We start from the raw sequence: 13,341 nt of genomic DNA, 5'->3' as shown, positions 1-13,341 counted from the left end.
TAAAATCAATATTTATAATGCATATAAAATATGATACCTATGATTTAATTCTAAAAATTCATTTCTTGTTCTATTTGTTAAAAAAATAAAAAAACTTTATAGACAACCATACTAAATGCTTCAGTACATTGATGGTATTTTAGATTAATTTTCTCACCTAAAAATTTCTAAAAAATCAATACTCAGATTTCTTAAAGATCTCATCTTTGGATATTTTGTTTATTTTTAGAAATGTATTTTTTATATTATTTATTATTTTTATTATTTATGTTTTTTTTATGTTTTTCATACATATACTTTTTTAATTTTTTATTTTTTTAAACATTAGTTTTCCTATTTCTAAAAAAAAAATACACTTATTCTAGGTATTTAAAATATAAATATGCATTAATAAATAACCTCAATGATTTAAGAATAAAAATAAATAAAGAAAATTACCAAAAATCCATCAATCAATGTTGGTCAACAATTCATGGATGTTTTGGCTGATTCAAATTAGTTCAGAATGGTTTTTTCACGGTTTAATGATGTATTTTTTAGCAATTCAGTGATCGAACGGGTTCAGGAATGGTCTGTCAGGCCGATTCGATCTGGACCAATTTGTGCCAACTAAAACAGGTCTCTAGGGTGAGTGGCATAAACCCCAAGTCAAGTAACGGGTCACACACGGATCCCCAAGTATTGAAAAAGTATTTTTTGTACCTTTTTTTTTTGCTATAAAAGCCAACCTTTTTTAAAAATCATTTTAACCTTTTTTTCAAAAAAATTTTTTAAAGAATCCAAAAAGAAAAAAAAAAAAAGCTCTTTACCCAGCACATATCTAGTGTCGTGCCGCTATGCCAACCATCGCTTCTCTTATTGTTGGCCATTGTAACCGGTGCCAAAAAACTCTTAAACTTTGACTACACCCTTTTGATCCTCTTTTTAACGTTTTCACCTTGGTTTTACCAAAAAAAGCCACCAAACTATCTAAAACTGGCCTTGAAGTTTTGACCACATCCATTTTTCCCCCTTTTTTTTTTATCACGTTCTGACTTTCTTTTTTTAATTTTTTGGTGTAATGGCTCTCCATCCCAAAGGATATGGTTTTCTTCTTTCTTTGTGTTGTATTTGTGACTTTTGTGGATTTTTTTTTATGGCTAAACCACTTTTTTTTAATAACTTAGGTTGTTTTTTTTTTTTTTGTGGTGGTAAAATACAATGAGGTAGGTTTTTTATTTTTACTTTTTTGTTGGGTTCTTACAATGATGGTTGATAATTTAGGTTTTTTTTTTTTTTGGCTTTTTATGAGAGACTAGGGTTTGGCTTGTATAGTTGGGGTTAAGTCGAGGGTTAATGGTGGTTGGATGGGGTTTGATAGTGGAGGGGCACATAGATGTTTGGTTCTTCTTTGTTGAGGCCCTAGTGTGTGTATTGACAAAGATGGTAATAGAGGTGTTTGGTTACAAGGATAGGTCTCGACTCGACGTTGACTAAAAGAAGGGGTTGGTGATGCCTATAGTGGTATATTTTATGGTGGTTATGGGTGTTGATGGTGGGAAGTTGCAACGGTTTAAGGTTTCAGCACGAGCAAAAGCTTGGTGTGGGCAAAGACTGAGAAAGTGCAAGGTTCGATACTGGTATTGGGGCTAGTAAAGGCTAGTTCTAGGTCCAGCTGTAAAGCGTTGATAGTTTTTTTATCTCTATAAATTGCTAAAAAAGGTTTTTTTTTTATTGCCGAATGGGTTTTTTTTTTTTAAGAAGTCTTAAATAAAGTGGTGATTCTTAACTTCTCAACAAAATTTTTTTGGCTCCTTTTAGTTTTAATCTATGAATTGAACCACAACAGACACAGAAATTAAATGTTTTACAGTCTGAAAATGCAGTCTAAAAAATAGAATTGGACTTTGGCCGATTGTACCATGAAGCTACCCTTGGTGCACTGGTTACCAACCATTCCCATATGTTTTCTTGTCTTTTTTGTTATTTTGTTTTTTTTTATGATTTTTTCATTTTTAATTAATAAAATAAAAATGAAATTGGGTTTAAAATTAAAATTTGGGTTTCATTAGATTTTGGGCCTTTAAGAATTGGGCATTAAACTTGGATTGCATTTGGGCTATTAATAACAAATTTGGGCCTTTTGAATTGGGCTATCAAATTTTAACCGAAAATTGATCTAATAACTAAATGGAATGATCCAAAAATAATTAATTCGAAACAAAGTATAATCGAGCTCAATCTAATTAAAACGTGTAATTTGTCTGAATTGAAACGTTTAAACCAATCACAAAATCGAATAAAACTTGAATCGACCCAAATAAAATTAAGTATCTACAATCAAATAAGAATAAAAATGAATAAAATTTATATAGTAGATGGATGAATTACATCTTAATTATGCATAAATACAATTTTTTATTAAATTAAGATATTAAATAATAACTTTATTAAGATAATACATTTAGATATATACAAGTAAATGAATATTGAAAACTATAATTATATTATATATATTTAGGGCAAGATAGAATATCCTAAACTTGCCTCCAATCCAACCTTGATTTTGAAAAAGGAAAAACCTCGATCCTGTTTTGAATTTTTTAAAAACTTATACATATTAGATTAGACAAATCGAAATCGAGAGGATATATATGATTTTGTCATACATACATCTATTATTTTTTTTCTTACAAAATTTATTTAATAAAAAAAGTCAACATTTTTTTAAAAAATTTAAAGGAAATGGCAAGAAAGAAAAAAGAAAGGAAAATGAAATCAAATGGGGATGTTATGTGAATTTATTAAATTAAAGTATTAAGTAATAATTTTATTAATATAATATATAATTAAAATAAAAAATAAAAAAATATATTTATATATCCGGATTGAATGAAATAAAAGTGATAACCATTCGGATCATATTGGATTTGGTTTGATTTTTTTAGATAATGCATAGTATTATAAATTTTTAAAATTCGACCTGAATCCAAACCTACTTTCTTTTGAAATTGATATGATCCGAATAAAATTCTACCAGTTCGGTTCGGTTTCAATAATTTTTAAATTTTTTATTTTTTATTTTTTATTTTTTATAGATTATTTTAATAAGATTTTTAATATATTCAAATAGATTTATATATAAAATAATTGTTTTTATTTTATAAAAATTTAAAATATATATAAAAACTAATAAAAATATATAATTTAATTTAATTCAATTTTTTCAAAATTTTCACATTTCAATCTGAAATTTGATCTACACTTAATATATACATTTAATATCTAACATTGATTCGAATAGAATAAAAAAAAATTGATCTTATTGAATTGAACATAACAATTTCAAATTAGTTTTCAATTTTTTTAATTTTTTCTCACATCTAAAATGAAATACTTTGAACTCGTATCCAACTTGACCTTGATTTAAAATTAAAAAAAATCAATTTAATCCTAAATTAGAAAAAAAAATGCACTTACTAAATTTAGATAAATCGAAACCCATTTAATACAATCTCTTATATAAAAAACAACAAAAAAGAAAAATATAAATTTTTAATCAATAACATCAAATAGGTCCCACACATAAAAATTTTTAAAATATAAAAAATATTGATTAAATATTAAAAAAATAAATTAAAAAAAAAAAGAAAAAGGAAAAAGGAAAAAAAATGCCGTTGGAGTGCCACGTTACACCCCATAAAATCTTCATACATATGTAAGATTTAAAGTATAGATAAAGAAATGATGAAAAAAGGGAAATCAAATCAAATGAGAATGAGATATATATTTATTAAATTAAGGTGCTAAATAATAATTTTATTAATATAATATATGTATGTATATATAAAATTAAATTAATAAAAAAACAGGTATTTATATCATAGATATAAAAAAACAAATAAGTAAAAAAATTTTAAAAAAATCAAATCATGATGTGATGATACATTTCTATAATATCATTTTTTAAATTATTAAATAATAAACGGGGAAAAAGCAAAAAATATATATTTTTATCAATAATATGAAATTGGCCTCAATTTCAAAAAATTAAAATATAAAAAATATTTATTAGTTACTAAAATAAGAAAAAAAAAAGAAAAAGTAAATAAAAAAGATTTTAAAAAAAAGAAAAATAAGCGAAACGTGACACATCTTTGGTATAGAGTGGATTACACATAAAAATTTTAAATTCTTTAAAATATTTATTAAATATATAAGAAAAAGTAAAATAAAAAAAGAAAAAGTATAAAAAACAAATACATGGTATGCTCATAGTATCAAGTGGATCCTATACAAAAATAAATTTAAAATTTTTAAGAAAATATTTACAAAAAGTCAAAAAAAAGAAAAAGGAAAAAATATTAGTATAAAGTGTGTCTCACCTTTAAAAATATGTATAAATTTTTTATGAAGGATAAAAAACTTAGTAAATTAAAATATTAAATAATAATTTTATTAATATAATACATATATCTAAATGATAAGTTTTTTTTTTCAAAATTTTTATTATGGATTTAAACAAAACAAAAAGAAAAAAAAATCAAGGACCGAAAAATAAGAAAAATATCAAAGCCGGATGTGAAATAGATACTTTTGTAATATCCTTTTCTTTAAAATTATCTAATTAAAAAATGAAATATGAAAAAAAATGTTCTAATAAAAAATATCAAATGAATCCATCATTTTAAAAAATATTAAACTATTAAAAAAGTGAGTGAAAAAAAGAAAATAAAAGGAGGAAAAAGAAAACAAATAACTTGATATTAATTGAAGGAGGAAAAAGAAAACAAATAACTTGATATTAATTGAGTTAGACAAAAAATAATTTAAAATCTTAAAAACTATTTATTAAATATATAAAAAAACAAAATAATAAAAAAAGTAAACACATGGCATCCTTTTGATATCAAATGAATTACACAAAAAAATTAAAATATTAAAAAATATTAATAGGAAAAAAAATAAATGACTGATATATAACATACCTTTAATATTAATTGGATCTTACAAAACTAAAATCTTAAAAATATTTATTAAATATATAAAAATAAAAATAAAAACAAAATAGTGGCACACTTTCGATTTCAAATGAATTCAGCATAATAAATGAAATCTTAAAAAATATTTATTAATTTTTAAAAAAACTAAAAACTGAGAAAAAAAAAAAAAGAAAAAGCATAGTATAAAGTAGGTTCCATCTTATATAAGTTAAAATTATTTAATAATTTATTAAAATTAAAATTTTTTGATAAAATTTTAAAAAATCTACAAAAAATAAAGTAAAAATCTTTAAAATATTTTTATTTTTTTAAAAGGAAAATGGCAAAAAAATTAAAAAATAAAAATGATAAAAGCTTGATATTTACTAAATTTAAATTATTAAAAAAATACACCTTAAAAAATTTAAATTATTAAAAAATTTTATTAAATTTTAAAAAAACAAAAAAAAGAATAAAAAGCTAGAATAAAAGAAAAAAAAAAAAAAGATGAGGAAGCCACGTAGAGCTCCCTTTGAAAACTCCTATACTCCGTACTAGAGTAATATTTATAGAATAGACTAGAAAAGTGCTCTAATGTTGCAGCCGGTATATCTATTAATTTGTGTATTCACGTAATATAAAGTAGTAAAAATTTATGTATTTATATTATATTTTAAACGAAAATTATGAGTTATAATTCATTTCAATACAAAAAACATAAAAAATATATTTTTTTATTAAATTCATATGTAATTTTTATAAAAGCTTTTATCATATCATTTTCATATTTTTTTTTCATATCATTTTCGTATCATATTTTAAATTGATTAGTTTAGACATAGCTGTAGATATATATAAATTATTTTATCATTTTTATCCATTAGTTTTTTTTATTGTAAAATTTATCTAATGAACAATTTAAAAAGAAAAACAAATTGGGATTTCACATGAACACCTATATTGTTTTTTAACAAAATTTATCTAAATAAAAAGAAAATAATCTAAAAAAAGTTAAAAGAAAAAGCAAAAAAAATGGCACGTTGAGGTCTTGAAAGAGAGTAAAAAAATTAGAATGAGTCAAATTCATTATCATAGATAGATGAATAAATATATCACTTTTTAATTATGTATAAATATAATATTTTTATTACATTAAGATGTTAAATAATAACTTAATTGATATAATACATATATATATAAAATTATATAAATAATTAAAAATATAATTTAATATATAATCAAGGTAAAAGGGAACACCATAAATTTACCTCCAACTCAATTTTAATTTTTGTTGAAAAAATCTCAATTTGATTCAAAATAAATAAAAAAAATACATCTATCATATTCGAACAAATTGAAACCCATCGAAAATGGGTTATTTTATTAAGCACACCATCATTAACATTTTTCTTAAAAATTAAATTACGAATTACAATTATTATCAATTATCTAATTAAAAAACAAAAAAAGCAAAAAAAGTGAAATAGGTTTCATAGTATACATACATTGTTTTTTTTAATTATCCAATAAAAAAACAAAATAATTAAAAAGAAAAAAAGTAAAAAAACAAAAAAATATGAAAAAGTCTAGTTGCCACACAATATCAATAATTATTAACTTTCCTTGCAAAATTTATATCATAAATTTATGTTTTTTTTAATTATTTTCATTTACTTTTGTTCCGTTTTTTATATAATTAATAATTTTTTGTAAAGCTAATTTGATATTATTGTTTACAAATATACTTTTCTAATATCCTTTTTTTTATACCATAAACTAAATCTTTATACCATAAACTAAAAAAAAGCTAAAAAAAAATCAAATTTAAAGGTTACATTGACATTTCCATTGATATTTTTAACAAAATTATTTAATTGAAAACAGGTATAAAAGATATTTTTAATCAATAATATAGAATTGACCAGCCTATAAAAAAATTATAAAATATATTTATTAAATATGGAAAAAGGAAAAGGAAAAGAAAATCTAAAATTAAGAAAAAAATGACGAAAAAAGTTTTTTAAAAAAAGTTGAGTTAACATATAATATTAGTAGTGATATTTATTTTTTAAAAAATTTCTATCATAGATTTTTTTAAGGAAAGATTAAAAAATAAAATAAAATAAAATTTAAATCCGATATCAATATCTCCGCTAATATTTATGTTTTAAAAAATTTAGATTAAAAAAATAACCCAAAAAATACATCCTTGGTATAATATCAAATTGGCCCAACACTGTTTTTAAAAAATCAAGATGTTTCAAATTTTTGTCGAATAAAAAAGAAAAAAAATTCTAAATAGAAAATTTAAAAAAGTGAAAGCGAAAAGTGAAAAATCTTCAATTTGGTATCAAGTAGGTCAAAAAAATAAGAAAATATATTAATTAAATATAAAAAATTAAAAAGGAAACACCGCGCTAAAAAAAAAATCCCCTAAACAGTAATGAAAAATGTTTGTCCCATTGAACAAAAAACCAAAACAAGTTATGAGAATATAAAAATATTTAAAAGATAAATGGACATAAATTAAAAAAAATGGATCATACTAAAAAGTAATAAAAATTGGGTGTTACGAAAAAAAAAACAAAAAGATAATTATGAAATAAAAGAAAGTAAATTCTTTTAAAGAAAAAGTCACATTTGTCCAAATGAAAAAAGAACAAAAAAAAAAAAAAAAACTTAGTCGCCATGGAGTCCACCGCCATCAGCCGTCACTCATCAGCGACTATTTCATCCCAAATTTCACCCAAGAACTCCTTCTTTCCTCATCTTTCCTCCTATCAAGTTATTTCCCTAAAAAAGTTCTAAGATTTTCTTACATCCATACCTAAAACCGCGGATTCAAAATCCAAAGTACTCCTTCTCTGTTGCTAAAAAAACCCATCTTCTACTATATTCTTCCTTTCGTCCTAGGCTTTTTCTCCTTTAAAAACCCTAAACCAAAACCTCTTAAAACAACCCTAATCCGAAACCCTCTTTTCTTTTTCCTATTTTTTGGGTGGTTTTCTTAAAGATTTTTATATTGGTAGTGTTGCTTGTTTTCTGTATGAGTTGATGGTTGCTTGGTGGTGAGGACTAAAGGCAGGGATGGGTTTTGGACTTTTTTTTCAATGGAGCTTTTTCTGCTGGCTACAAGAGGTTCACAGTGGTAGCGTTGTTGATAATTTTGAGTTGAATGCTTAGGGTAGATAGGGGTGGTAATGACGGTGGATGGAGGGTTTTTGACATTTTTTGCGCTTGCTAAGTGGGTATTGGGAGATTTTTTCGGAAAAAAATTTAAAACAAAACACAAAAAAAAACCCAACGCGACACGTGGCGTCAACAGTACCCCTTACATATACAACATTTAGAGGATAGATAGATTACAGATAGATATGCTTGATCAATAGAGGAAAAAGTTGGATGATAACTAATAAAGATTAATGCAAATAGTTAAGATTTAAATTTAAATGCAAAGTATTCAGGTTCAAGCTTTTATGATGGATAAAACATTTGTAAGTCTAAAATATTTTAAAAGATTCATAAATTTTATTTGTGAATTAATAATTTATCTTGATTTTGAAAATAGAGTAATTTTTTTTAATCTTTAACTTTTTAAATACACAAAAAAAAAAGTTGGAAGATAAAGTTGAAAATACATCTTTCTTAGCTACCATCTTGAGAGGGAAGGTTACAAGTTATATATTTTGAAATCCCAAAAAGTGATTAAAATCGATCATTATGATTAGTTTAATTGATTATTTTATGTTATATTATAAATATATATAATTTACATTTATAAATATAAATATAAATATAAAATAAATTATATGCAATATAAATTATATTTTTTTAATAGTTAAAACAGATCAAATCGATTGAAATGACTAATCTATGTCAATTATGCTTAGTTAATTTAATTTAATATTTTAAGGGAAATCGATTAATTTAATTTTTTTTTTTTTTAAAACCGATCAAGTGCTGTCTCTACTCCATGTGGATAAAGACTAAATCAGAGAATGAAACAGCGAGAAACGTGACAACGTTGGAACATGCATTGCCCAATTGCCCGTTGCTGTTTAAACAACCAAGCCATGCATTTGCAAAAACCGAAAAGACAACCTAAAAACTCTTTCTACTCATCTCTTGTTAAGCTGTAAAGATGTAACGCGTGCCAAACCCTGTCTCACGAGCCCTTTCTCTCTCTTTAATTCACGCGCTCTCACTCCACTTCGATTTAATGTTCGACACGTGTTCTCCCAGTAACTTTATAAATAGGCCTGTCCCTAACCTCCCGCATCCCCACCCAACCCGAAGGCCGTTTTCCTCGAACGGACCGGAATCGCAACCCGGGGTTTCGTTTCATTACTCTTATATTCTCATCTCGGCCGCCCGTTACCGCCACCGCCACTGCCGTCAACACCCAAAATGGGGGCCCACCGGCGATCTTCGACTAAATCTGTTCAATCTCTCAAGCCTACAAAAACAATTCCTTTAGAGGAAGATTCCACAAAAGCCTCCGACGCATTGCCCCTTCCCTTGTATCTAACGAATGCGGTGTTCTTCACGCTCTTCTTCTCCGTGGTTTATTTTCTTCTTGCCCGTTGGCGTGAAAAGATCCGAACCTCCACGCCTCTCCATGTAGTCACCTTTTCCGAGATCGTCGCGATTCTCGCTTTAGTCGCCTCGTTTATTTATCTTTTAGGATTCTTCGGGATTGACTTTGTTCAGTCTTTGATTCTCCGACCATCGACTGACGTGTGGAATTCCGAGGATTATGAAGAGGAAAATGAAGTTTTGCTTCGTAAAGAAGGTGCCCGCAAAGTCCCTTGCGGCCAAGCTTTGGATTGCTCGCTTGCGCCTCCTTCCGCACCTATTGTAACCGCACAGAAAGTGTTCGGTGAAAAGCCTGTGACAGTTACAACTGAGGAAGATGAAGAAATAATTAAATCCGTAGTGGCTGGAAGAACCCCTTCATATTCTTTGGAATCTAAATTATGTGATTGCAAGAGAGCGGCTGCGATCAGGCGTGAGGCTTTGCAGAGATTAACGGGGAAGTCATTATCAGGATTGCCTTTGGATGGATTTGATTACGAGTCGATTTTAGGGCAGTGTTGTGAGATGCCGATTGGGTACGTGCAGATTCCCGTGGGAATTGCCGGGCCTTTGTTGCTTAATGGAAGAGAGTACTCGGTTCCTATGGCAACCACGGAGGGGTGCTTGGTGGCTAGCACTAATAGGGGCTGTAAGGCTATTCATTTGTCTGGTGGAGCTACCAGTGTTTTATTGAGAGATGGGATGACTAGAGCTCCCGTTGTAAGGTTCGGTACTGTGAAAAGGGCGGCTGATCTGAAATTGTATTTGGAGGATCCTGAAAATTTCGAGACCATGGCTGTCGTTTTTAACAGGTTTGTTTGGATATTTTTCGAATTCTGGATTGAATGATTTGAATTCAAGTTAATATTGGTGCTGGTTTATTGAGAGTTTTGGTTTTTTGGGTGGTTGCAGATCAAGCAGATTTGCTAGGCTTCAGGGTATCAAATGTGCAATTGCTGGGAAGAATTTGTATTTGCGATTCTCTTGCAGTACTGGTGATGCTATGGGAATGAACATGGTTTCCAAGGGAGTTCAAAACGTTTTGGATTTCCTTCGAACTGATTTCCCCGACATGGACGTCATTGGAATCTCTGGTAAGTTTCATTTGCATAGACTTATAATTATGTACTTCCTCCTTTTATTGTTTGAGCTAGATCACTGAAATTTATAGATTTATGATGGATATAGGAAACTTCTGTTCCGACAAAAAGCCAGCTGCAGTAAATTGGATTGAAGGGCGAGGCAAATCTGTTGTCTGTGAGGCTATCATTAAGGGTGATGTGGTGAGCAAGGTCTTGAAGACGAGAGTTGAATCTCTCGTGGAGCTTAACATGCTTAAGAACCTTGCTGGTTCTGCTATGGCTGGTGCTCTAGGTGGATTTAATGCTCATGCCAGTAATATTGTGACTGCAGTCTACATAGCTACTGGCCAAGATCCGGCTCAAAATGTTGAGAGCTCTCATTGCATCACAATGATGGAAGCTGTTAATGATGGCAAGGACCTTCACGTCTCTGTCACAATGCCTTCCATCGAGGTAATTGATCGTGTTGCCGTCTGATTATCCAAAACCAGCATTTCACTGTCAAAATTATCTGGCAGAGTAAATTGTTAAACAGTACCCGATTATTTTTGTCAATGCCTAATTATCTCTGTTGCTGTCTGATTTATCATTTAGGTTGGCACTGTTGGTGGTGGAACTCAGCTTGCATCTCAGTCGGCCTGTTTGAACCTGCTTGGTGTCAAGGGTGCAAGTAAAGAGTTGCCTGGAGCAAACTCTAGAATGCTTGCAAGCATTGTATCTGGTGCCGTCCTTGCTGGGGAGCTGTCACTTATGTCTGCACTTGCAGCTGGGCAACTAGTTAAGAGCCATATGAAGTACAATAGGTCTAGCAAGGATGTTTCCAGGGCTTCTTCCTAGAGAACATGAACAGACATTGATGAGGCTTTGTCAAGCCTGAAAATGGTGTAAAGTTGCGAGTCCCATGGGATAAATGTATCGAAGCTGAGGAGACATCATCTCTTAGTAATAAGCTAAGGAGACATCATCTCTTTGTAACTTTCTTTATTTGTTTTGTGTTTGTTCCTTTCTTTGTTATTAATTTTGTTATGTTCAGAAAAACAAAAACCAAGCCATGTAATCTGAGAATTGTGTAAAATGACAGATTTGTTAATTGACATCTTTTGTTCTCTTTATAGATTCTACATATTACTATCTTCTGCTATATTTCTTGCTTCATGCCTTGGAGAAGAAACATGGAGAGGCCTTAAAATTTTAGTACTGATTGAAGAGAATGAGACGTTCAACAATCTAATGTTGGGGCTGGCATCTCATCCTGTTTTGGCTGCTTCAAACTTCAGCAATCTCTCTGTCCAATGAAGCAGTAGAATTCCAGGTAGAGAGTATGCAGCCATTCTTTACTTTGTCTCTGGTAGGTAACTTTCCATGAAAGTATCTGCCGTCTATATTTTCAGTTCATAACATTCACATATTTTGCACTTTGATATTCCTTAAAAGACCTTTGATGAATCCAATACAATCTAATAATATGGTCTAAAGCTTCGGAGAAAACGATGGTGATGTTTAGATTTTTGACCAAAAATTGTAATCTGGCGTGTAAACCGTTGTAAATTTCTTGTCACAATTACCTGATCATCAAGTGTTCTACTTTGATTAGCTCAGATAAATCCTGATCAGTCATTGCAGAAAAGTACGAAGACTAAATGGAGTAATAATGCCTATTAAGTGAATTGAAAGTTTAGGAAGCCGACATGATATTTTCATGTGCATTGGACAGGATCAAAGAAAGTATAATGGAGCCATAGAAAAAAAAACAATGGAGCCACAGAAAATAAATGAATAAATAAATAAACAAAGTGACCAAATGAGTGTTGCATTGCCATTTTGTTGGGTAAATATCAATGTTGGCTGCCGGCAAACAAGTGGACTAGATCAAAAGATGGTTGCTGATATCAAATGAATTTCTTCAAAAATCCTCTAGCATATATCACCAAACACCATTGACATGTCCTTCCTTTTGATTGATTGATATTAGCATAATTTTATCGCATCGGGTTGGATTTTCATGAAAGATTAACTCTAACACAAATGAACAGTGATTTGACAGCACGTTGATCTATAATAACTATATATTAAAACTATCTCCTAAGGTTAGGTAACATGTAGAAAGATATAAGTTTTTTAAAAACTCTCCTAAAATATCTTTTTTTTATTTTTGTAAAAAATCTTTTTTTTTTCAAAAAATCTTTTAAGAGGTTATTATATTGACATGTGGTAAGTTTTTTTATTGGCATTTTAAGTTTTTTTTTTTTTAATTATTTTTTATTTCTTTAATTATAATTATAATAAATATAAATATAAAAAATAAGAGATAAGTAGAAGGATAAAGAAGTATTGTTGGCAATTATAAAACCTTTAAATTAAAAAAAAAAAAATCAAACCAAACACCGAGATAATAAAAAAAATCGTAAAATATATTCAATTCATCAATAAAAAAATCAATTTCTAAAATCGTAAAACTAACCAACATATTAAATCTCAATCATATATTAAAATATAAAAACATAAAACTAAAATAATAATCAATTAAAAAATAACATACATAAAAATAAATTAAAAAAGAGCGAAAAATAATAAAAAAATTCTTTAAAAATTTACCAAATCTAAAATTGAAATATTTTTTTCAAATAAATGTATCTTAGAAACGCAAAAATTAAAATTAAAAACTAAAGACATTAGATTTGAGAATTTTGTAATAAATTTCAAAAGAAAAAAAATTAACTACA

The 13,341-nt window shown here is 27.7% G+C and overlaps 1 protein-coding gene across 1 annotated transcript; it reads left to right on the top strand.

Moving 5' to 3' along the window:
* Positions 1-9,244: 9,244 nt before the first annotated feature.
* On the top strand, positions 9,245-11,741 carry LOC111294897 (3-hydroxy-3-methylglutaryl-coenzyme A reductase 1). Its single transcript, XM_022888210.2, has 4 exons — positions 9,245-10,348; positions 10,449-10,630; positions 10,725-11,071; positions 11,213-11,741. The coding sequence occupies exons 1-4, from the start codon at positions 9,369-9,371 to the stop codon at positions 11,453-11,455; spliced, it is 1,752 nt and encodes a 583-aa protein (XP_022743945.2). The 5' UTR covers positions 9,245-9,368; the 3' UTR covers positions 11,456-11,741.
* The last annotated feature ends 1,600 nt before the right edge of the window (positions 11,742-13,341 follow it).

This window comes from Durio zibethinus, chromosome 16 (genome assembly GCF_047325235.1).
Source record: "Durio zibethinus cultivar Kanyao isolate XHJ-2024 chromosome 16, ASM4732523v1, whole genome shotgun sequence".
NCBI lineage: Eukaryota > Viridiplantae > Streptophyta > Magnoliopsida > Malvales > Malvaceae > Durio > Durio zibethinus.
Note: the sequence above shows the minus strand (reverse complement) of the source record. Positions and strands in the feature narration are given on the sequence as shown.

Excerpts from the sequence above, each read along its gene's own strand:
- LOC111294897 (XM_022888210.2), top strand. The coding sequence starts at position 9,369 with ATGGGGGCCCACCGGCGATCTTCGACTAAATCTGTTCAATCTCTCAAG. Across the intron at positions 10,349-10,448 it reads ATGGCTGTCGTTTTTAACAG|ATCAAGCAGATTTGCTAGGC; the intron begins GTTTGTTTGGAT and ends GGGTGGTTGCAG. Across the intron at positions 11,072-11,212 it reads TCACAATGCCTTCCATCGAG|GTTGGCACTGTTGGTGGTGG; the intron begins GTAATTGATCGT and ends TTTATCATTTAG.